Genomic DNA, 23,946 nt, shown 5'->3' with positions numbered 1-23,946 from the left:
TACAATCCCAGAATTTGATGACACTTTCACACCTTGAATTGATAAAACAAAATAAATAAAATGAAGAATTTATACATTCAGAATCAAGAAACCCTGCGGTAGACTGGCGATCTATCCAGGGTGTATCCTGCCCTCACCCATAGTACGCTAGGATTGGCTCCAGCACCCCACGACCCTGAAAAGGATAAGAGGTGGAGAAAAAGGATTGATGGATGGATTGATCCAGAAAAACTCTGCTGCTGTCATTTTGTGCAAAAAATAATAGAAGTATATTAACTTCAGCTTGAATACAAAATTAAAAAACGATATACAATGTTCCAAAACCTTTATTTCTTTCAATGTGTTTTTCCCCTAAAAAGTGCCACTGAATTTTAACAAAAATAAACCCAACAAACAACTTTCTCTGTTGCCAATAACAGTCTTTGGACTTATTTATACAAGATTGCCCTAAAAATAACTGATATGTAATGTTTTTGTTTTTAAATGTAAAATTTCAACTTTGAAGGACCAATTCACCTTTAAAATGACTTGTGCTATCAGTGACACGCCCCACAATGAATTGAATATGAAGAATGAATGGCCAGCACTGGTTTTAAACCTGATTCAGGCTCAAAGTTCACAGTAGTCCAGGTGAGACACTTTCACTCTCAGCAAACATGGAGCAGATCACTGAACACATCTGCAGGTACAAAAACTACAACTTTTTCGTTGATATGACGACGGCCGAGTACATCGACTCCCTGCAGAGCTTTGAGATCCGAGACAGTGACGTGTTCCTGGTCACTTATCTGAAGTCAGGTCAGTGGGTCTTTTTGCTCTGGACTGACAGTTGTTATGGCAGATTTTTATATTCATCATCATATCGTCAAATGTATGTTCATGTGTACAATTTGTCATGTTTTAATACATGATGACTCCATTACTCTTTGCACTTTTGAACAGCTGAATCATGTTAGATTAAACAGTACAGATCGTATTGTACTCAGTGCAGCACAGAGTTTCTGCTGAAGGCCAAAACTCAAGCTCACATGCAGATATACATGAACACACACACTATCAAGGATAGATAAGAGTGGCGCCCAATCTTCCTCATAATATACACGTCTTCATCATCCTCAAATGTTTCCACTGTTGGGCATCTGACTCCCCCCTTCTCCTTACCTCAGGGTGGAACTTCTTATGTTATCTGTATAAAAGTGAAACTGTTAGACAGAGCGGCTCTCTGCCTTCGAACGTCCGGCCGGACGGTCACTAATTTTTGTTCCACTTTGTTCCATCTTTGTACTTTTTTTTTTACTTAGTTTTATAATAAACCTTTTTTTATAAAATCATCAATGCTTCGCCTGGACTCCATCACTCAACCAGAGCAATAAATCATGTCTCCAAATGAGGTCAACCGCAAATTTTGCTGTAACACAGTACAGATGCTGATTCAACTCCCATTAAACTGATCAAATCTGTATTTTCATCATTGTTAAAAATCCCATTCTTCATCCTTTATACAATCAAACATGAAGAATACTTTTATTTCCTAAGATTTAAGGCAATGGTTCTCAATCTTTTTAGGCTCAAGTACTCCAACCCTTTTGTCCGACGACAACATTTTGCTTAGAAAACTATGTAACTACTTGTGAAAAGTTTTATATATTCTAAATGTTATAGATTTGTTGAAAAATCATTCATGTGAGCTTTCATTGTTTTCTTCCTATTGAAACTAAAACATTTTTGTGTTTTTCTTCATTTTAAAATGATATGATGGCTATGATTATTATTGGCACAAAATACAAAACGACATTAGAATATCACCAGAAATCACTCCAAAAACAGACAAAATGACTAAAAACACACACAAAAGAAACATAAAATACACTAAACTAAAGCAAACAAGAGAAAAAAAGCATGACTTTTAAAATACATAAAATGAGAAAAAAACTTTCACGAAAAGATAACCAAAATACACAAAAGGACAAGTAGAAAAAATGACTTCAAAAACACAAAATGACACCCAAAAACATTCAAAATGCTAGCAAACGAGATAAAAATAAAATAATAAAATGACTCTTTTAGTGTATTTTATTGCTGATTTAAGACATGGATCAAACTGACTAGTTATCATTAGAGATGCTAACAGAAAGCTAACACAACAAAATATATAATTTATGGGGTTATTTATTAAAGGCTCTGTGATTTTGAGTAATTGTAATTGATTTCCAGGGGGAAATTATAATTGTAATGTTATTTGTAATTGAAAAAATTGTCGGTCACCATAATTGTAATTGAACATAAATAATTGAAGACATGAATGTAATTGAGCCCAACCCTCCTCCTCCACAGGAACCATTTGGACTCAAGAGATCATTATTTCTATCTGTGAGCTGAGCGGAGGTTTACCAGAATACTCCAACAACTTCGAGCAGATGCCGTGGTTGGAGTACAACAATGGCCAAGACTACGCCCTACGACCTTCTCCACGACTCCTGTGCTCACATCTCCCTCCAAACCTAATGCCTCTAGCGCTGAAGGACAAAAAGGCCAAGGTAAAGAATCTTTACGTTGGGTTCAACACATCCATCAATTTGAATAGTTGGTACTGAATTTGAAAGTCACAACTTGAAATTGAATTTACTGAAATTGTAATTTTTTTTTCTTAGTACATTCCAAAAATTCTATGTATTTCTGCTTCTCAAAATTAGATTCACTGCAGAAATTCAATTTCACTACACAGAGACACACTTTCAGTCTGTGAGGTTGAGCAATCAATCACTGATTCATGGAACTCCTGTTTACATCTACAAAATCTCCAGCTGAGCTGATCTCACAGAGGAAATTATTTAAATAACATGAACTTTTTCTTCTGAGAAAGAACACGATGCTTCAACAACAAACTCTTATCATCTGACTCTGGCTCTGAGGTAATCATCTACTGCTTTTTTATTTGTTGGCTCAACTGGAAAGCTAAGTAGCAATCTAGCTAGCTACAAGTAGCAAGCGATCTAGCACAACTTCCACAACAGAATACAGCAGTTTTCTCCTAAAGATTACTTAACTTGGGACTACAGTGTGAGCAATACAAGTAAACATTGAGGTTAATGGACACTGTGGCTATGATAATGATACGACCCTGGGAGTTAAGCCTAAGAAAAAGTCATATACACTTCAAAGTCTAACGGGCCAAGCAAATCGCCCTGATTCAGTAATGAGACGGACTGGCCTGCACTCCCTTCTCAGACTGCAGCCTCAACATCAACTCCCTTGTCTGCCCAGGCACAAAAGTGGAAATCTGTTAAAGGCAGGAGTATCACCAAGTCACAAATCCAGTTTCATGTAGAACTGGATTATAGATTCGCCCTACTGCTGAATAACCTAGGATCTTCCTCTAATGAGGTTAACATACAACCTTCTGGAAATGCAAAAATTGAAAGTTCTTCAGGAAAACAGAAGCGGCTTGGTCGGCCTAAGCAATGACCTCACACACTGATAGTGGGAGACGTTTCTGTTAAAGATGCTCAGAAGATGTTTAGCAACAATGTCAAAGTTATCGTTAAAGTCATTTGAAGAATTATTTTTTTTTGATTAAATGATTTATCCAAGGAGGAGTCTGAGGTGTTAAACAGGATTTCACCCATCTGCTAAAAACGGTTCATTTGTGGCCTGATACCTCCAGTCCACAAAGGAGATCTGGAATTCTCAAGAATTTACTCTCTGAATACATTTTTGTCTTCAGCTTGTGCTGCCCTTTCACTAAATTTCATAGAAAACTTTCTGATTTTTTGGGAACGTCATCTTTATAGAGCAGATGGAATGTGTCTAAACAAGGCTGGAGTAAAACTTTTAACATCCAACTTATTTTACTGCACCAGTCACACTGCTATCAGTCCTGATGAAGACAATAAAAACAAAGAACAACATGTACCATCGGAGAACAAACAAGGAAAGAACATGGAGTCAATGAACATAGAAAAATAAAAAGCTTAATAGAGATAAAAATGTGACTACTATAACATGTCATCCAAAGAGTCCACCAGCGTCTCCAGTAAAGTCTTTAAAATGATCTCTTCTTAATGTTAGATCTCTTGTTAACAAATCACTGCTAATTAACGATATTATTTTGACACATCACTTGGACTTTTTATTTCTTAATGAAACGTGGTTGAATGATGGTATCAGTAATACTATTCTCAATGTAAGTGCAATACAAGACTTTATTTCAATATGTGTCGTACTTGCAGGAAAGGTGGTGGAGTTGCTGCCATTTTTAAATCAATATTTTAGTGCAAAGAAATAATATTTGGTGATTTTGTCTCCTTTGAATATATGTCATTTTTACTAGCCCGAGCGCTCTGTATAGTGGAGTCTATTATGAATAAAAGAAGCTACTTCACAAATCCAGCCACAAACAAACTGGTTGCAAACTTCCAGTCCCTTGAAACTTTTCATGTGGTCCATTGTGTATGAGCGAGATGTAAAGACGAGGTAGTTCACAATGTCAGGATAAGTCACTCCTGGGAAATAAGAGACATCTTCATTCCATTTGTCAACAGGAACGTTTTCGGAGTCATTCCCACCGATCAGACCCAGTTTTTCCTTCTACTGACTTCTCTCAGCTTCTGGTAGTGTCAACATAATCCGTGGCCTCCGACATATTCAGGCAAAACAGAAACGACCTTCAACAATCGTTTAGCACATGGGCTGCTTTCAATAAGTCAAAAAATAACACTATTATTCAAGTAAACACACCCACGCAGATGCATTCGCATAGGGCCGTCATCTTCTAAGATGGCGCTGGGTCAATGTGCCTGTGTTAATGCTCAGATTGGTCATTATTCCAAATGCTCACATGAATGTTGATCATGTGACCCTCACATCAGATACAATCACATGCTTGTGACACTGCGTAGATGCGCATCTCACCAGTGGGGGATGTGACACCTGGTATGTAATGGCTAAAGGTAGTTTAAATGAACAAAATGTGGCAAATAATAGTGAAAAAGGGAAAAATGTGGAACAAAAAGAAACAAAATGTAGAGGAAAAAGGAAACAAGTGTTGTTTATTGGGCAAAAGGAAGCTTATTTGGATGAAAAGTGGCAAAAAAAATAAATTGTTAAGAATAAAAAAAAATGGATTCTCACATGTTTCCTCCTCCACAGATCATCTACGTGATGAGGAATCCAAAGGACAACATGGTGTCCTACTTCCACTTCAGCAGAGAATACAACAGATTCGATACTCCAGAAAGCTTCGACCTCTTCTTTGAACAATATCTCTCTGGAAACGGTGAGATGATCCACTTTGACCCCAACACATTGAGAGGTTCATCTGACTCACGCCCTATGACTTCATCTGAGTCCTTTAAGATTGACGTGTTAGTTTAGTTTAGTGTTCTTAGAGAGGAGCAACTTTTATCACAGCAGGGCCACAAACATGTTATTGTATCTGATCTGAGGGTCACATGATCATTATTCATGTCAGCATTTTGAATAATGATGAATCAGAGCATTAACACAGGAAACAACAGAGAGCTTGTATGTTTTTTTTAATATATTTATTAAATTTTCTATCATTAGTATATTTGTGTTGTTTTCCATGTTTTTGTCATCATTTTGTATTTTTTTTGCTTCTTAATTAGTCTTTTGTTGTTTTGTGTGTTTTTTTGAGTCACTTTCTGTATTTATGATGTTTTTTTTGTGTTTCTGTTGTCCCTTTGTTGGTTTTGTTGTTCTTTTGTGTATGATTTTGGAGAATTTTTGTTGTATTTTGGAGTTATTGGAGTCATTATGTTGTATTTTCCTGTAGATTTTATAGAATTCATAAATTTTTACTGTTTTCTGAAAAATCTGCATTATCGGTTTTTGAAATCTTTTGAGTTCGTATATTTGTTCTCATTTGTGTATTTTTGTGGGTCATTTATACACATATATATATATATATCATATCTCGGTTTTGGAATTGCCCGATCTTTATTAAATGACTCAGTTATATCGGGTTAATTCTTCAATTTTCACACTGAAATTCATCAGATCGGATTACAATTGCAAATGTAATCAAGATTTTGTTAAAAACAAGTTCTGATGAACTACAACCTGGCCTGTGGAATGTCTCCGCTCCAAATAGCAACTACCACGTTCCAGAGAATTCAGTGAAATGACTCGGTTCCAATGAGTAAAACAAATGAAATTGTGCGACATATAATCGTAAACTACTTTGAATTGCCTTTGAAACGATATGTCACATCACTATGTTCCGTCGCCCCCCCTTTCAAAAAGGTCTCAGAGAGGCTTTTCAGATCGACTCAAAGAATATCCAGGTCAAATTACAGCCCGATTCAAAGAGCGTTAATGGATAAGTAGTCATTTGAAAAATGGGGGCCTCGGGGGGCCCCATTCATATGTTGGCATGTGTCAATGATTTGGTACCACCAACTGTCGCAATATTTGACTCACAAAAAAAGAGTAAACGACTTTAATTTATTGAAATATCCTAAAAAGGGGGGTGGGCCCCCGGGCCCCCTACCCCATGTAAAAAAAAAGGGCTCTGAGCGTCTCATCATATTCATTCATAAAGTATTCATACCAAACTGATTTCTGATCTGACGAGAACTAACGGAGTTGTAGTGACCTGTACGAGGTAATGGGCTCTATTTATATATTAGTATGTGCCAATGATTCAGTACCACTAACCGTTTTAATATTTGACTTGCAAATAAATGAGAAATCAACTTTCAGTTTTTTTTCTTTTCTTTTGGGGCCCCAAATCTAAAAATCGGGCTCCGAGACACCTTCCAAATTTCAGCCTGATCAGTTCATGAATAACAGAGGAGTAGCGACTTTAACTAGTGTACACATCAACAACAAGAAGAACAAAGTGAGTGGCGTTTTGAGTCCGGTAGCCCCTAAAAAATGTGTGTCTATACAGTTGGACCTACTGTGTGATATATGTTATATCAAATAGTATCAAAGACGATCTATCAGACGTCTCTTACTAAAGAAAACTCTTCATTTGATGTGAAATGATGAATCTTACAGTCGGGGGCTCGTCCTGGTTCGACCACATCAGGGCTTGGCTCTCTGTGAAGGACCAGTACAACATCCTTTATCTCACCTACGAGGACATGATCTTGGTAAGAGTCTCGGCTCTGGTTTCTGTCACTTTGAGCTTCTCTGAGTTAGTTTTTATCTCTTTGGTTTCAGGATTTAACGGGAGCGGTGAGGAAGATCTGTAGCTTCTTAGGAAAGAATCTGAGTGAAGCCGATATTCAGAAAGTGGTGGAAAAAGCCACGTTTAAGAACATGAAGAAAGACCCAAAAGCCAACTATGAGTTCATACCAGAGATTCGGGGAAACTTCATGCGTAAAGGTATAAAAGGTTTTTTTAAAAGTACAAGTCATACATAAAATAGTCACGTACAAGTAAAAATCAGCTTAATTAAATAGTACTTAAAGTAAAAGTTACTAGTAATAAATCTTGCTACAGTTCCCTTGCATACAGTGAACATCTCAGGTATAAACTTAAAAAGGAAAAGACTAAATCTTGTGCAATTGGAACTTAATTTATTTTCCACGAAAGCATTTATATAAAATAAAATGTTTGTCAAAATGTACAATTAATTTTGTGATACATTTGATTGTTGTCTGGTCATTAAGGCTGCAACAAAGAATCAATAAATATCAACTCTTAAAAGCGTTGGTAATGATCATTATCAATTGGTTGCGTTGTGCATTTAAGTTGCTGACCGTGAGGCAGAGCTGTTTGTTTCACCTGCAGAGCTTTGTGTGCGCGCACGAGTATTTGTGTGTGTCTGCAGTGTTTTTGTGCACGCACCACGAGTGCTTGTGTGTGTATGCAGAGTGTGTATGTGTGTCTGCAGAGTGTTTGTGTGTATGCCCAGTGTCTGTGCGTGCACACCATGAGTGTTTGTGCGTGCACACAATGAGTGTTTTGCGCGCGCGCACGAGTGTTTGTGTGCACGCCCAGTGTTTGTGCGCTCACGATGAGTTCATGTGCCCCACGAGTCTGTGTGCGCAGTTTTTGTATGCGCATACCATAGTGTTTGTGCGCGCGAGACACTTTTACTTTAGTCTAATCATCTTTTGTGCTTTACAGATAAACTGTTTAAAAAAAAAAAAATCTGATTCACCGATTAATTGATTGACCGACTAGGGCTGCAACTAATGATTATCGATTAGTCATTACAATGACACCTGGCATTTCCAGGCTGTGGCCCCCAGATTCTGGAATAACCTGCACCAGTCTCTCAGTGGGCTCAACTGTGTGGACACTTTAAAAAAAAAACTGTTGAATACTTTGCTTTTCAAACAAGCTTTTAGTTTTTGTGGATTTTAAATGTTTTTTTTTTTTTAATCTTTTTATGATGCTGCTGTTATGATTTACTGTATATGTAATGTACCCATGTTTTATTATTCTATTATGATGTTACACTTGTATTTTCACCACAGCTCTGTACAGCACTTTGTGATTTTATCTATAAAAAGCACTTTATAAATAAATGACTTATACTTAGTCACAATGTCCTTTGATCATTTTAAAACAAAAGGTGGGTGTAGAGATGTAACAAATTACTTTACCTGTTTTAAAACGTACTTAAGTACAAGTAAAACTACTGATTTAGAAATATACAAGTACCGTTAAAAAAACAAATCAATTACAGTAAGGTGAGTACTTGTAATTAATTACTTTAACCTCTGTATTTCAGGTCAGATCGGAGACTGGAAGAATTTCCTCACCGCTGAGCAGAGCGAGAGAGTCGACCGACTCCTGCAGGAGAAACTTGGAGATCTGTCTTTAAACTTCATCTGGGAATGATTCAGGATCAGAAAAAAATTAATGTCGCCTCACATAGAAAATCAGCCATCAAGAATTTTAACTGAAAGTTCCTGAAAATGGGTTTTTAATGAAAAAAATGTGTTTTGAAGATTTGATCTTCAACCGTCTGTGGTCATTGTTCTTCAGAGGAAGGTCATGTTAATGATTTTTTAAGATTAGAAAGAAATCCTAAATCCATATTTTATTCAGAGGAAAAATTGATTTTGTTTGTGAATGTTATATGCTTTCATACTTTCTTTTTTTTTTAATTTTTTAAAATTTACATAAAATTATTGTTTGATTAATAAATACTTAGTTAAATGAAACATTGATATATCTTAACCTTTAAAAATAATAATAATAATGAATTTAAAAAGAAAAGGAAGTTGGACTTTTATCACCATAAACTGAGAAAGAATGTGTGTTTTAATGAAAAGATTGAATGAATAACAGATTAATAAAATTACATCAATCAGAACAACACAAAATGCTTTAAAACTCTTTGTCTTTATTTAAAGAAGGTCATTTGTGACGATGACGGAGGTTGATTTGTCACTGGAGTCGAACCCAAACTTTAATTCTCTTCATCTGAAAGAAAAGAGACGAATAGGGAATTAAATAAGAAGGTTGTTGTTTTTATGTAACATACGTAAAACACACACACACACACTTCTTCAGACCATCACAAAAAACTTAAACTACTTTTATAAAAAACATTAAAACAAGTGGAAAACTTTGTAAACATAAAAACAGAATTTTTAAAACTTGATTCTTTTTTTCGAGGCCCAGTATGGGTCCACAGCCCGGTGGTTGGGGACCACTGCTTTAAAAAGGGCAGTGGAGTTTTTCTGTGAAAAACACTAAATGTCACACCTTCCTCCTCCTCGTCCTCTTCATCCTCCTCTTCCTCCTCCTCTTCGTCAGAGCTGAAGGTGCCGTCAGGGAGGCTGTACACACGGATCACTTGCTGTCGACGACAAACACACACACAGAACTTTAGCAGGAAACAAACACATGCTGCTCATGTAAAAATAGTTCATATTCAGTTAAAAGTTCCAGTTGTTTTATCAAACTTTTAACACTAGTGAGCAGTAATGAGTTACTTTTTACTATCCTCTGATATGATATTGATTTCTTTTTTTTTTTTTTTTAAAACATTATTGCTTCATTTCATCACCCTCATAACAAGTGTTTTTAATTTTCTTTATGGAATGCATTGTGATGATTTATCTAAAAGTTTTGAGTTATTATAATTTATTTGGGTGCCAGTCAGGTTTCCCCTGATAATTAGGATGTTTGATTTGTGAGACGTGCAGTTATTTTGTCCGCAGACTCAATGACCTCAGGCCTTAAAACACGACATGGCGTTTTACTTTGAAGTAATTGAAAATACACATGACAAAGTCGAACGCAGTAATTTTCTATTTATTTTTAAAAGTTAAGAAACATCAATGTTTCATTTAACGATCTATTAATCAAACAATACGATGATATAGCTTAACTTTTAAAAAATAAAAGGAAAGAACAGCTTTTCAATTGACTTCAACACGCGAACTTTTATTTTGAAGCCTGAGACCTTTTCATCTAACTGAGGTTTTGCTGAGTCATGAGTTTGGTCTGATAAATGACATGTTTTTCTGAGGATGTCCTAAATGTACACCGTACTACAGGCATTCTTCCCTCACCTTATTGGGGTCCTTCAGGATCAGGTATTTGCCCTCGTCCAGCTTCCTGCAGATGTCGATGACGCAGCGCAGGATTCCCCAGGCGTTCTCCATGCTCAGGTTGATCTGGCTGGCGAACTCGTTGGGCTTGAACTGCTGCGTTCCCAGGATGACGTGGCGAGCCGAGTCCTTCACGTGGTAACGGGACACGTAACTGAAAGACGAAGGACAAAAGAGCCTGATTAATAACAGCAGCAGCAGCAGAACATCATGGTTCAGATGTGGGTCCGACTCCTCACCCCAGCTTCAGGTACTCAGATCCAGCCAACATGGCGCAGCAGGTCCAACGAGCCAGTTTGTAGCTGTTGTTCTTCAGCTCAGTGGCCAGAACGGCTCCTCGCTGAGAGTCCAGCTTCTGACGCCAGTCCACGCCGTTACAATACTGGTAACAAACACACACACGCATGAGTTTAAGCCTCACGTACACATCAACAAAGAGCCTAGGTTCACAAAGTGGGGTACGCAAATTGTCAAGGGGGGGTACATGAAAAAATAAATATGTTGAGAGCTACATTGCTTTGTGCTAGCCAAAGTACAGAAGGGATTTTCAGCTTTGATACACATTAAAAGAAAATATAGAACACTTTGCGTGGAGCACAATGTTAGACTCAGACTAAACTCAAAGAGTTCTGTTCATTCTATCAACCTCACCCTTCTCATTAAAGTTGTATTTCACAGTTTCAGGGTGATTATTATGTTATATTAATGCTATATGCTCAATCAACAAGTGTTTGGTAGATTCATTTTTCCAAAAAAAAAATTAAAAAAAATGCCAGTAGACTAATTATTTTATATATTGAGTAATAATTCTGATTTATAATTGGTCTTGTGTCTGAACAGATTTTTAATTTTTTTAAATTATATATTCTGTCTTAACAGGATAGGTAAAATTTCACTGTAGGGCTACATTGTGTATGGCATTCCATTATTATGTTTTTTAGGTGGCTTTAGGTTAAATGTCTAAACGGGACTGAGAAAAGTTTGGGAATTACTGACCAAGAGCTACTAAACAGATTCTGTAGTTTTTAAATAAAATACTCTTAGCTTTTACAGTTTTACCGCAGTCATTATTCAAAATGACATTTTTCAGAGAGAAAATGCTGGATTTGATTTTTAAACACTCTGCAACAACGAGACGTGTCAACACGATACACGACCGATTCCCAATGACTCCGCCCTGCAGCCTGTGCTGTGGTGAGGTCAAGTCTTTCAACTCTTCTCTGCACTGCTTCTCTCACCCTGGAGTCCCACTCATTCAGAGTTTTCACATTGATGAAGGAAACCTCTCCGTTAGCACCGGTCATCACTCCGTCATGTTCACAGCGAACGATCAGGTCGATGTCTTCCCCGAGCTTCCAGTGACGATACCTGAGACACAAACCTTCAATTAACTACATTTCACATTCTATTAACTATTCAATGTCAACAACAGAGGTGTCCAATCTACGGCTGGTGGGCCGACTGCACCCTGCCGAGTACTGGCTCCAACTGATTCATTTAGAGCCTTGACTACCCTCTAGTGGTGACAGGGAAACATTGAAATCTCATTAAAATGCACAAATATGTGCTTGATGCTTTCTGCCACTACATACTTTTCAGCTTTGACAAACAAAAACAAAATACAGAACAAGACTGCATGGAAAACGACTTCAGACTCAGACTCGATTTCAGCAAAAAAATTGTGAAATATGACTCGCTAAAACTTTCTGCAGTTTGAGGCTGATGAATATTATGTATTACTGCTATATGTTCAAACAGTTTTGGTAGATTTATCTTTCAGTATGTCAGTCAATAATCAAAATTTTTTTTTAGCCAATCTACAGACAAAAGTCAGAAACTCTAGTGTGTACTGTATATGTATTTATTCTGTTTTTTCTTTTTTTATTGTTTTTGTATATTTGTACATGTATATATTCTGTTTTACTGATTTTATTGAGCAATTTTCTTTTCTTGCAACATGTCTTCCCTCTTTCTCTCTGTACTCTGTACAGGCCCATGCATATATATCTTCCTACTTATCTATATATGCTGCTGAAACTTTAAGGTTATCTTATTTTTTTTTCTGGGTCACCAGAATTTTGTGATGTAAAAATGGGGCCATGAACCAATAAAGGTTGGTCACCCACTGGGTTAAACACTCAGCTCAGCAGCCCCACCTGTAGGCCACAGACGCCACCTCGCTCTTGTCCATGTCCTCCTCTACAAACGGGTTGGTGTTTGGGAACTTGTAGCGATCTCCTCCCTGAACACAAACGCACAAACTTTAAAAATCAGACGCCGACTCAAACAAATTCCAGTGGCGTTGTGATGGATGGAGCCGCTCCTCACCATGCGTAGACACTGCTGGCTGAAGTTGTGGTTGATGTACGTGGCCTCCATGGCCAGGTTACGAGGGGAGTTGAAAGAGTTTCCCTCGTCCTGGGGCGGCTCGTTGGCTGTCTCGCTCACGGTCAGCAGATCTGTGCACGAGCACAAAGACAGAAATCAGGAAGTAGCAAACCAGTACGTAACCTTCAGGTTTCAAACATCTAAAGAAAATCCTTTCAGTAAATAATCAAACACAGATTTTAACTAAGGATTCACTGATCGATCGCTGCCTACTTCCTTAATTTCGGGAGATCAGACGATACTTGAATATGAAACCAATCATTTTTCTGTGAAATGTTTGACTTTTAGGACTTTTATCCTGTATGTTGTTGCAAGGTATTTCAGTCAAATTAAATTCAAGACTTTTTATTGCCATTTGCAACAACTGACGAGTAAACACAAAAATGACAGTAATGCACAAAATTGTATCAAACAAATCAGTATGATAACTAAATATCTACTAGCATAATCTCTTCATAGTTTACTGAAAGGGCAAAGGATGAGTATGAAAACTGGTTTATTAAACAATTCTCTTTACCATCTAAAGCGGTGTTACTCAAAATGTGGGTACACGATGGCACAAGAGGCACTTAAAAGGAAAGCATTAAAAATATGGGGTTTATATGATAATCACACCAAATATTACCAACAACTCAAAACGACAACAAAAACATCAAAAATAAGAGAAAAATATACTGAATCATAAAAAAACATACAACAAAATGACGCCAAAAAGAGACTAAGAGAAACAAATTCTATTAACAGCAACACACAAAACAACAAATGAGAGAAAAATATACAAGATCACTACAAAATTCACATAAACAGAGAAACACCACCAAAAACACACACAGATAATTTAAATAACACCAACAACACACAAAAAACAACAACAGAAATATACTGAATAAATTAAAGAACAGACAAACAACAAAATAAACAAAATGACACCAAAAACAGACAAACTCTCAGCTCATCGGGCCCATCGAGTGGACAAGAGGTGGAACTGGTTTTAACATGTTTTCAATGGTGAGTTTCCATGACATAAAAAGTTATTTTAGTGTAAAGTTCGTCTGTCTCACCAAAGTCAGAGTTGTCTCTCTTGTCGAAGAACAGCTTGTTGCCAACTCGCTGCACGATGATGTCCCAGGAGTTGACGGAGCGCGTGCAGCACATCAGCGTTGCCAGGATGGCGTCGGTGGCAAAGACGTTTCCTTGAGTTTTGGCCAGCTGACGGAAAAACGCAGGATGAAGAAAACAGGAAACTGAAGCTCGGGCTGCTCGATTATAGAAAACGATTATTTGCCAACCAAAAAGTGTTTTATTTTTTGTATGAAACAATGTAAAATATATTCTTTAAACATAAATAAAACTAAAATCAAGAATGTTCAGTTTTACACAAAATAAAACACTTCTTGCATGTTTTCATCATCAAACCCAAAGTGTTCACATATCACAGAATTTGACTTGTTTACCAAGTGTTTTTTGTTGTGTTTCTACTGCCATGTTTCAAGACTGCTAGCAACAACTTTCCTCGTGTTGGCTTGTAGGCTAAGCTAACTTTAGCTTTGAGAGGGGCGGGGCAGAGGAGGATGCATGTGTGTGCTTAAAACCAGTGTTTCTCAAATGCAGGTATGTGTACCCCTAGGGGTACGTGATGGCACTACAGGAGGTACTTGAGAGAGAGAGAGAGTTGAGTTGTGTTAAAAAATATAGAAATAAATCTATTGGTTCCCTGGAGTTTAAATGAGTTTGCCTGAAAATTAAGAAAAAGTAAAAGTTTTTTAAATTATCATTCCTTTTTTTATTAAAACAATCTTGCATTTCTATATAAATCTACCTCAACTAAAATGCAGTAAAAAAAAAAAAAAAGTATATCTGAGCTCAAAGGTTGTGAACCACTGAACTGAATACTGTTTCTTTCCACCTATTTACAAAATGAGAATCTATAAAATGTGTGTTATCACTCATTTTGATCTATAGTTGTTTTTAAATAGTTTTCTAAGCAAAACATTGCAGTCAGACAAAGGGGGTACTTACATTCAGAAATAAGATTAAAGGGACATTTGAGCCTAAAAAGTTTGAGAACCACTGTCTTTAACAACTCAAAGTTAGTATTAATAATTGTTTTTTTTCTTGTGTGTGTTCCAAGCTTTATTCTTTGTAGATATGGTAAATCATGGAAGTTTGTTTTATTTATCAAATAAAATATGTATCATTGGAAATAAATAATTATTGTTAATCAAAATCGGAATCAAATTTTGATTAATTGCACAGCCTTAGCTGTAGCTGTGTGCGTGTGTGTACCTTGCGGATGACGGGGTCGTCGGTGGTGGTGACCGTGTGAAAAATCCTCTTGATGCTCTTCAGCGACTTCTCGTTGCGGGTGGTGACTCGGTCGAAGGCCTTGTCGTAGTACTCCAGTGCTCCACAGCACTCCCTGCACGACACACAGAGCATTACATCATCTCTCCTTCCTCCACGCCGCAGCCAGCGATGGAACAGAGCGAGTTAAACGTACACGTCCTCGGGGTCGGCCACCTCCATGTATCTCATCTTCATCAGACGAGGGAAGTCCATCTCCTCCTTCACCTCCCAATCGCTGCGAACCTCCACTGATGAGTCTCTGGGCTTCAGCTGTGCCTTAAACAACACCAGTTATTACACACAAACAGACACGCACACTACACAACTTCCAACTTTTACTGCACTGCACACAACATGAATACACAACATCCGATCTACTGGTGGCCCTCCAAAGTAAACGCACGAAATGACTCCAAAAAACACAAAATAAAAGAATACCCAACAAACACAGAATAAAAACTAGAAATGACTTCAAAAACAAACAGAAAATACAAAAGACAGGATGACAAAAATACAAAAAAAGACAACTAAAATACATAAAAACCACAAAAAAATACACAAAACTTTAACAAAAATACTAAAAAAGGACCTTAAAATATACAAGAATGCACAAGAAAAGCAAAAACAAAACAAAAATACAATAAACAGGATTACAAAAATACATACATTTTTCAAAAACATGGAAACTATGACAGAAAAATTACTCCAAAAATATACAAAAACATCCAAATTTAACAGTAAAATGTATAAAATGACGACAAAAATTTTGTTTTAATGTTCTAATTGTTCATTACTCTAAATGCTGACATGTAAGTTGATCTTGTGACCCCTCAGATCAGATAAATCACATAATTTGTGACCCCCGCTGTGCTCTAATATTTATCCAACTGTTCCTTTCTCCCCTGACGATGTTGTGTCTTTTACTCATGTTGCTGCTGAAAGTGGTGTTAACAGGTGCAGACGACCCAATAACATATCTATCAAGATAAAAATTCTCACTAGGCTTAAAACGTCTTTAAATAAAATCTGGGGAACAGCAACAGATATTCCAACATCATAAAGCCTCCAAATAAAACCCATGTATATATATGTTTGAATACCTGAGATTTCTGGTCCCACTTCTGACGCACACCAAACTGCTTCTGGAACTTCTTCTGCAGACGCATTCGATCCCTGAGGAGTGAAAACGTCACAATGAGCAGATTCTTTTGATCTGTGCACGAAATCTTTGAGCTGCTTTTCTGCTCTGTTCTATCAATATTAACCTTTCTAAACTTATTTTAGTTAGCATTTTTTGACCCGTTTATATCAAAGCTTTGCATTTCCTTCACTTCTAAACTATAAGTATTTTCAAATTTACACTTGGCTGCAAAAGAAAAGAAAGTATTACACTAGTATTATGCTACTTTTCATTTAAAAGTGAGGGAACAATTTAAAAAGCAGAATCATCTTGTGAGTAAAACTGTGAATTGTGTGAGTATGGATACTTGGCAGCTTTTCAAATGAAAACCAGTGAAAGCAGTTTACATTAACACATTTCCCACAATGCATTCAGAGCGGGGAGTCCGTGCTTGAACTGAAACTGATGTAAACGAGTTCAAATGAACTACGGCCGGGTCCGCAGAACGTCTCTGCACTGAATAGCACGTACCATGTTCCCAAGAATTCAGTCAAATGACTCGGTTCCACCGAGTAAAACAAATCAAAATGCAAATCAAACGTGCAATGCACTATAGCACTTTAAATATATATACTTTTTTTTTTCTCCAGAAAAAGAAGCATTTTAAGGCTATATGAAACGCACAGCACTTTAAAAATACATTAGGGCTGTGTGCAATGCACTATGGCACTTTAAGTGATTTTATTTTTTAAGGCAACTCAGGGCTGTTTACATTTACATTAAAGAAAGCAAACATGCATGGTTCCACTGCTTGAAATTTCAAAAAATATTTCAGTGTTTGACATGTTTTATATTTGTTTTCACTGTGTAGACACGGTTAAAGCTTTAGATCTCACGAGTGTTTCATCAGCCTATGATACGCGTCCTCACCTCTCCTTCTGCTTGGCGCTCTTCGGGAGTGTCTGCATGTTGAACTGGGTCAGGTTCCGGCGGTCTTTGTCTCGGCGCAGGTTCCTCTGTGGAGAGAGCGACACGTTCCCGTCAGACGGCGTCAGGCATAAACAACAAACACAAGTGGACGGCGCTCTTACCTGGGCGAACCTCATGCGGTTCCTCTGGTACGCCGTCTTCTGAGTCTTGGCCGTGTCCACCAGCTGGAAGCTCGTCTCGTCCTCCTCGTGGAAGTAGGCGTAATGACTGCCCCCGCCGAACTGAGAGGAGTACTTATCTGAGGACGACATTCAAATAAATTGCATTTTAGTTCATTTTACTATTTAAGTTTGGTTTGTACATGTAGTTGTTTTACTTTGACAGGAACAGATCTATTATTGATACGTCTGTGAAGCATTTGTTTTAACTTTAATATTTTGTCCAGTGTTATGTGAAAATGACAGCGTCAAATCATTTCTTGATTTTTATTGTATAATAAAGACACAAATGTACTACCCATAATATGGCTTAAATACATAACAAAATGACTTCAATCCAAATAAATATTTTAAGTAAAAGAAACTTTTCAAACCTAATTATTTTCGTCTCAAATTTTTTTTTTTTTGTATTTGAACACTCTTTTTTTTTTTGATTAAACTGATTTTTTAATTGAATAATAAAGACAAATCTACCCCCATAAGGACAGTGATTTGGGAAAGTCAAACTGAGTTGTTATCAGATCATATTGAACAGAAAATGGAATATTGACACGTCAGTAACCCTAAAGAAAACTCGTGTAAATCTCAAAGTTTATATGAAATGCACGTTGTCCACTCACTTGTGTATCTCTTGTCCTGGTAAGTGGCTCCAGTCCAGTCAGCCACCTACACACAAACACACAGCATTAACACACACACACACTAAAAGGACACACTAAAGATCACATGTCAAACTCAAGGCCTGGGGGTCAAAGACTAAAAGTGACGGAGAAAACATTAAATATATTACAATATAATCCAGTTCTGGATATCTCAGCCGACCGAAATACACACATTCAATTAAATGTCACAATATTTGCAGGTTCTCCGTTTCCTTATGTTTACATCACATGATGGCAGTCATTTTCTATTTTAACTTGTTGAAAGAATTACATTTTTTCAAAATCTTGCAATTTTTTCTTAGTTTTTCCTACAAAATTTACAAAAAATTATAAAATATAAGCAATTTAAATTGCTTAGATTTTATCATTTTCATTTTATATTGATATTGCCAGCATCTTACATACATTTACATACATCATTTATGTGTATATCGAGTTTAATATTTTGGCAATACATAAAATGACAATATCTCATACATGGAGATATTGTTTTTATAGTACAGCAGATACAACTGCTCTGTTAGTCTGTTAAACATTTTAATGACTGAATTCCACCTGGTTTTACAGGATTGGCTTAGTTTATGAGGCGGCAGCTGCATTTGTTTCTGTTTTGCTGCGAGCACTTTGTTTGCTGGATTGCTATGATTGAAGTGTTGTACGTTTAATGTAGGTAGCGAAACCGTCGTTAATGGCCAGCTGCAGAGTGTGGGCGAAACATGGAACTGAGTGCCAATTGACTCGTGCGGGACTGTTTGCCGAGATGATATTCCGTCCATTGTCTTGTACACAAGCAACTACACACCCGGTGAGACCCCATGTTTCCACAGCCTGGTTTAACTTGTCAGCCGTATGCCTCATTGACATGCTGTCTGTGAGTAGGAAAGCTGACATTACCTGACTGGTTCAATGCAGTGGTACGTAACTGTGATGTAGCTTTCTGTATTCAAGGAAGTCCAATAGTCTGTTGTGAGGGCCACATTCGCGGTTGCAAGTAGTGTTTTCAACTCGGCCTTCATCCTCACATAGCTTGGTTATGGTTTTTCTAGAGGGGATATTGTACCCTGGGTCAATGTACTTTATTAACTCTCGAAATCCCTGTCCGTCAACGACATTTATCAGCAGCATGTCCATAGTAAGCATGTTACATATCCGCTGGGTAATGCCCTCTGCTTTCGTAGAGTCACATACCCTTCGTCCCAACGCTGTGGTGATTGTATGCTGAGAAGAACCACTCGCCGCTTGTAGCACAGCTGAATGAGACATATTTAGGTGAGTAATTCAACTTAGTTGCGGAGTTGTACTTTAAAATTATTCCATATTGTGCATTTACCGTCTTTGTTGTTATTAACCAAGTTAAAGTGGCTCCATACTGCACTCCGTTTTGCCCTCTCCATCCTGTCAGTGTACCGCTTCTTGTTTGTCTTGTTATCAGAGCCTTACTTCGCTTGTGTTCCCGCGTGTGCGTCAAGCATGTCTGGCATCAAGCGCGCCCTCACGTGGACTTTACAGGTTCAAAACAATTAATCGCAATTAATTTATTTTAATCAAGTAATTTCTTATCGATGACTGTTTGCACCCCTAGTGTGAATGCACCTTTAGTGTGTGCCACCCCACGAAAGAGAGGGGCGGGGTAGGTCTATGCAAATCCAGGGACATCCCACCAAAACAAAGCGCTCTCAAAAGCCTCGATAATACAGGGTCTTAAACCTCCACTCTTGCTTAATTCACGTTATGTTTTGACCAAACACCAGCACAGATATGTCATTTGGACCACAGGGAACTGTTTTAAAAGGTGAAAAATTAGATTAATATGTCCCCTTTAAACCCCCGTCTCAGGCCCTGAAGGAGAAAACCAACCTTTCCCAGTCGGTCTCCTTTGCTGAACGGCTGGTACGGCATGTCTTTGAACTTCTCTGGGACAGCACACGGACCCCATCCTGACGGGTTGTCCTGGATCACTGGGGCATTAAACTTAGCCATAACCTGCAGAGAGGAATGATGAGAAATCACTGTATTTAAACTTTTTACACCAAGTCTACGACTGTTCACACACAAGTGCAATGTCTCAGCAACAAGCATCACTGTTCTCTCCAGCAGCGTACCAGTTAAAACTGGGCACTGATCAGTTTGCGCAGTGGGCTGGTCATCATCGACTCCTGAACCACGCATTGAAGACAATTTGAAATTATTTACGGTCTAAATGTGTTTGTTTTAAACAGGGTTCCTACAGCTTCAGTCAAATTACATTCAATACTTTTTTATTGCCATTTGAAATTCAATTTAAGACCAACTTCGCAGTAAACACAATTGGGGGAAAATAAACACCAAATAAATGACATAGGGTTAGGGTAATTCTTTTCTAGTGTCTAGTGCAGATGTGCAACTGGCGACCCCCAAAGTAAACACACAAAAAATACACAAAAAAAGACTAAAATAATCAACATCCCCACACAAAAAAAACAAGATGACTACAAAAATAGCCAGAAATTTATGAAACAACAAAAGTACAAAAAATAACAACCATTAGGAAAAGCCATTAAGAAAAATCTTAACTAAAAACAAATGTTACCATTTGTACTTTAAAATTTAAGACATTTTAATGACAATTACGCCCTTATTTTCAGATTCATTAATTAATCAATTCAATGTATTTTAAAAGATCTGCGTGAACCATGTCAAAGCCATAGTATCACACAGACGGAGCAGAAGTATTAATATGAGAAATTTAAATTACGAGGGCTGTACAGTGCGACAAATGCTAATAATGAAAAAAGTAAAGAAAAATAATTAAATTACTGTTTATAAGAACCCCAACTGTATTATTTTTTGTATCGTTTGTTACAAACTACATCAGCTAACAGTATTAATGGAGATTCATAAGGAAAATCTAAATGCGACAAATTGCATTGGGAATCTATATGGTCTTCTTTAATGTTGAATCATTACTGAACACTATATCAGATAAAATTAAATACATTTTGACCAAAAACATAATATTAATCCTAGAGAACATTAGTTAGACTGTTTTCCATTTAGATTTTGTTCAGAGTTTTTAACTTTATACATTCATTTCCTTGCTCGGTTTAAATTTTTTTTCCACTGCAAGATGACATTTCAGAAATATGTCAGGATAAAACATTATTTCAGCTCATATTTATTTTAGCTACTCCAATAACCCTTATATTTTAGCTTTAACCCAGGAAACACCCTCAAATATTAATATTCTTTTTTTCGTGTATGTATTTTTAAAGGAGGAATTTGCGGTGTTAATTATGTTAAAATGAAAAAATATATATGACAAAAGCGGGATTCGAACCCACTGCAGTGGAAGTAAGTGTTACGTTCCAATAGACACTTTGAAGTCACAGGTTATTTGTCGTGTTTCAAAGTAATTTCAAAATAAGAAAAGAAAAATCCTTATCTTTTATACAGATTAGGAAAAGTGGGAGTAATATCAGAGGTTGTAGACGACTTTAAAGAAGTTGTCCAATAATTGTTAATTTATTTCGACATCAGACAAAGTCGCCTTTAAATTACTCAAATAAGCGACAATAACTTTATATTTGATTATTTAATAACACAGTGTACAACTATAGTAGGTCAGGATGGGTTTAAAATAATTAGTTAAAACAGATAACTTGATATCTGTGTCGTAGACATCGCCCAACCAGGTGGTCGAGCTAACATGCTAAGCTAACCGGGAGCAAGTCACTCACACGTGGCAAACGTATACTTTTGACTTAGCTTAACAACACAAACGGAGACAAACCGGATTCAACAATCTTCAGAAAATGTAATATTTTCTTACCGCGGTGAATGTGAGAACCACAAGCTTGTTTTAGGCCTTCAAATTCTCCGATGATGCTCGAATACAACAAAGCGCCGGTCAGAGAGAGACCGGAAGTAGCAATAAGCCACGTCTCCGACAGCGCCACATACCGAACCGGAAGAACAACACGTCATTAGTTTGTAGATAAGTTTTTTTGTTTTTGTTTTTTTTTTTAAATTCTAGTCAAACCTTACCAATACTCTTCACCTTTAAATGGTGCGGAAATATGTTTGGATGAAGAAAAAAAAAAAACAACAAAAAAAAAAACAAAAAAACAAAACAAACTGACACATAACGCAGGATACAGAGAACACTCAAATTGATTATTCCTAAAAACACCAGATTTAAGAGAGATGTTTGATTGAGATTATTATTAATTGAAATATTACCATATCATAGTTAGTATTTAAAATGTAATTGATGAAATGTGTGTATTAAATATTAAATAGCATATTAATATGATGTACATGTCATGTACATGCATTTGTATGCATGTATATATGTATATGTGTGAACGTATATGTATATATGTTTGACTGTGCATGTATAAACTGAATAAATAGATCTTTGTGCAGAATATATATTGAATGTGTATTATTAAAATAATAACATTAGTTTCCAAACTTTTATTATATATTATTAATTATTTATTATATGTATATTTCAGCGGATTAGTTAGATCATTGAGCGTTGTTTATTCTGTTTTTTTGTTTTTCTGAAGACTTCTGAAATAAGATAAAGTTCAATTAAATTTCAAAAACAACACAAAGATGCTGGAATCATGTATTTATTTTTGCTCATTATTTGACACCGCATTGCAACAAGCCTTTTCAGTTCTTTAGATTACCTAAAGTCGTAGTATTCATTCCATAGCTTACTTGTGAAATGTGACTCTGCTTGTGTGTGAAGCCTTCTGTGCTTTAATTAGAAAGTGTTGTACAGTATACGGTAATTAAAACCAAGACCTGATTCATTGGAAGTGGAGAAACAAACCACAGGTGTGCTATGAGTCATTGTGAGTGTTTATGTTGTAATTTCTCCATATTTCTATTGTCAGTTTGTGTATTTCTCCTTAATATTGTGTGTTTCTGGAGTCATTTTGCGTATTTATTTTGACAGTCTGCACCAGTATGTATACAGATTAATTAGAGGCAACACATCCGTTATGTTTTTAAACTTAAATTTTTGTAACTTGTGACTATGATCAGATTATTATTCAACAAAATATTTTGCTCTATTATTATTCATCTTAGTGTTTATTACATCTAGTTTTTCTGTTTGTGTTTGCTGCACTGGTCCTCTCGTCTAAATAACACGTAACTAGGCAAAGGTGAAGGAATGTGTTCACCTGGTTCACATTGAGCTGATGAAACGTCCTCAGAGGCATCGTCTGCTAATCCCGTCTCGTTGCATCAGCAATCTTCCTCATATCCACATTTCCTTCAGGGATTTCTGCTACAATCTATTTTCATTTGCTATCTATCCAGGGGAAAATATTAGTGTAGACTCGCACTCCCACACCGACAGAAAAACAAATAATTTACAGCACAGTTGTACAATCTGATAAAACAGCTCTCACTGGAGAGATTCACAGGATGTTCTTCTTCCTTCCTCTAATGAAAAAAACCCCAAAGCTCTATCTATATTCTATACCACAGAGGGGCAGCTTCTATCACAGCACAGCAACACACACGTGATCGTATGTGATCTGAGGGCCACATTATCAACATTCATGTCAGCATTTAGAGTAAAAAGCAAATCTGAGAATTAATACAGGAAATAGCAACAAGTTTTTGTGTTTTTTGTTATCATTTTTTGTCTCTTCTACAATTTTTATATATTTTTAGTCATCTTTGTGATATTTGTATAGTTTTTTTGTCTTATTGTGCATTTTTGTAGGTTTTTTTT

The 23,946-nt window shown here is 36.7% G+C and overlaps 2 protein-coding genes across 3 annotated transcripts; one reads left to right on the top strand and one right to left on the bottom strand.

The window, feature by feature from the left end:
• Positions 1-557: 557 nt before the first annotated feature.
• On the top strand, positions 558-9,309 carry LOC114467825 (amine sulfotransferase-like). The gene is made up of 6 exons (XM_028454283.1): positions 558-798; positions 2,335-2,537; positions 5,149-5,275; positions 7,024-7,118; positions 7,189-7,354; positions 8,712-9,309. The coding sequence occupies exons 1-6, from the start codon at positions 657-659 to the stop codon at positions 8,819-8,821; spliced, it is 843 nt and encodes a 280-aa protein (XP_028310084.1). The 5' UTR covers positions 558-656; the 3' UTR covers positions 8,822-9,309.
• On the bottom strand, positions 9,310-22,146 carry LOC114467806 (eukaryotic translation initiation factor 3 subunit D). Of its 2 annotated transcripts, none has more exons than XM_028454253.1 (16): positions 22,018-22,146; positions 20,067-20,192; positions 18,168-18,213; positions 17,491-17,627; positions 17,330-17,415; positions 16,380-16,452; positions 15,434-15,555; positions 15,220-15,352; positions 13,995-14,142; positions 12,874-13,004; positions 12,702-12,787; positions 11,784-11,913; positions 10,785-10,927; positions 10,507-10,699; positions 9,695-9,788; positions 9,310-9,409 (listed from the first exon to the last, which is right to left on the bottom strand). In XM_028454253.1, the coding sequence occupies exons 2-16, from the start codon at positions 20,187-20,189 to the stop codon at positions 9,396-9,398; spliced, it is 1,659 nt and encodes a 552-aa protein (XP_028310054.1). In that variant the 5' UTR covers positions 20,190-20,192; positions 22,018-22,146; the 3' UTR covers positions 9,310-9,395. The 2 variants fall into 2 exon arrangements, with proteins under 2 accessions (XP_028310054.1, XP_028310055.1); XM_028454254.1 differs by having other exon boundaries at positions 15,434-15,549.
• Between the last annotated feature and the right edge of the window lie 1,800 nt (positions 22,147-23,946).

This window comes from Gouania willdenowi, chromosome 8 (assembly GCF_900634775.1).
Source record: "Gouania willdenowi chromosome 8, fGouWil2.1, whole genome shotgun sequence".
NCBI lineage: Eukaryota > Metazoa > Chordata > Actinopteri > Blenniiformes > Gobiesocidae > Gouania > Gouania willdenowi.
The sequence above is the reverse complement of the archived record's forward strand: the minus strand, read 5'-3'. Positions and strand labels throughout refer to the sequence as shown.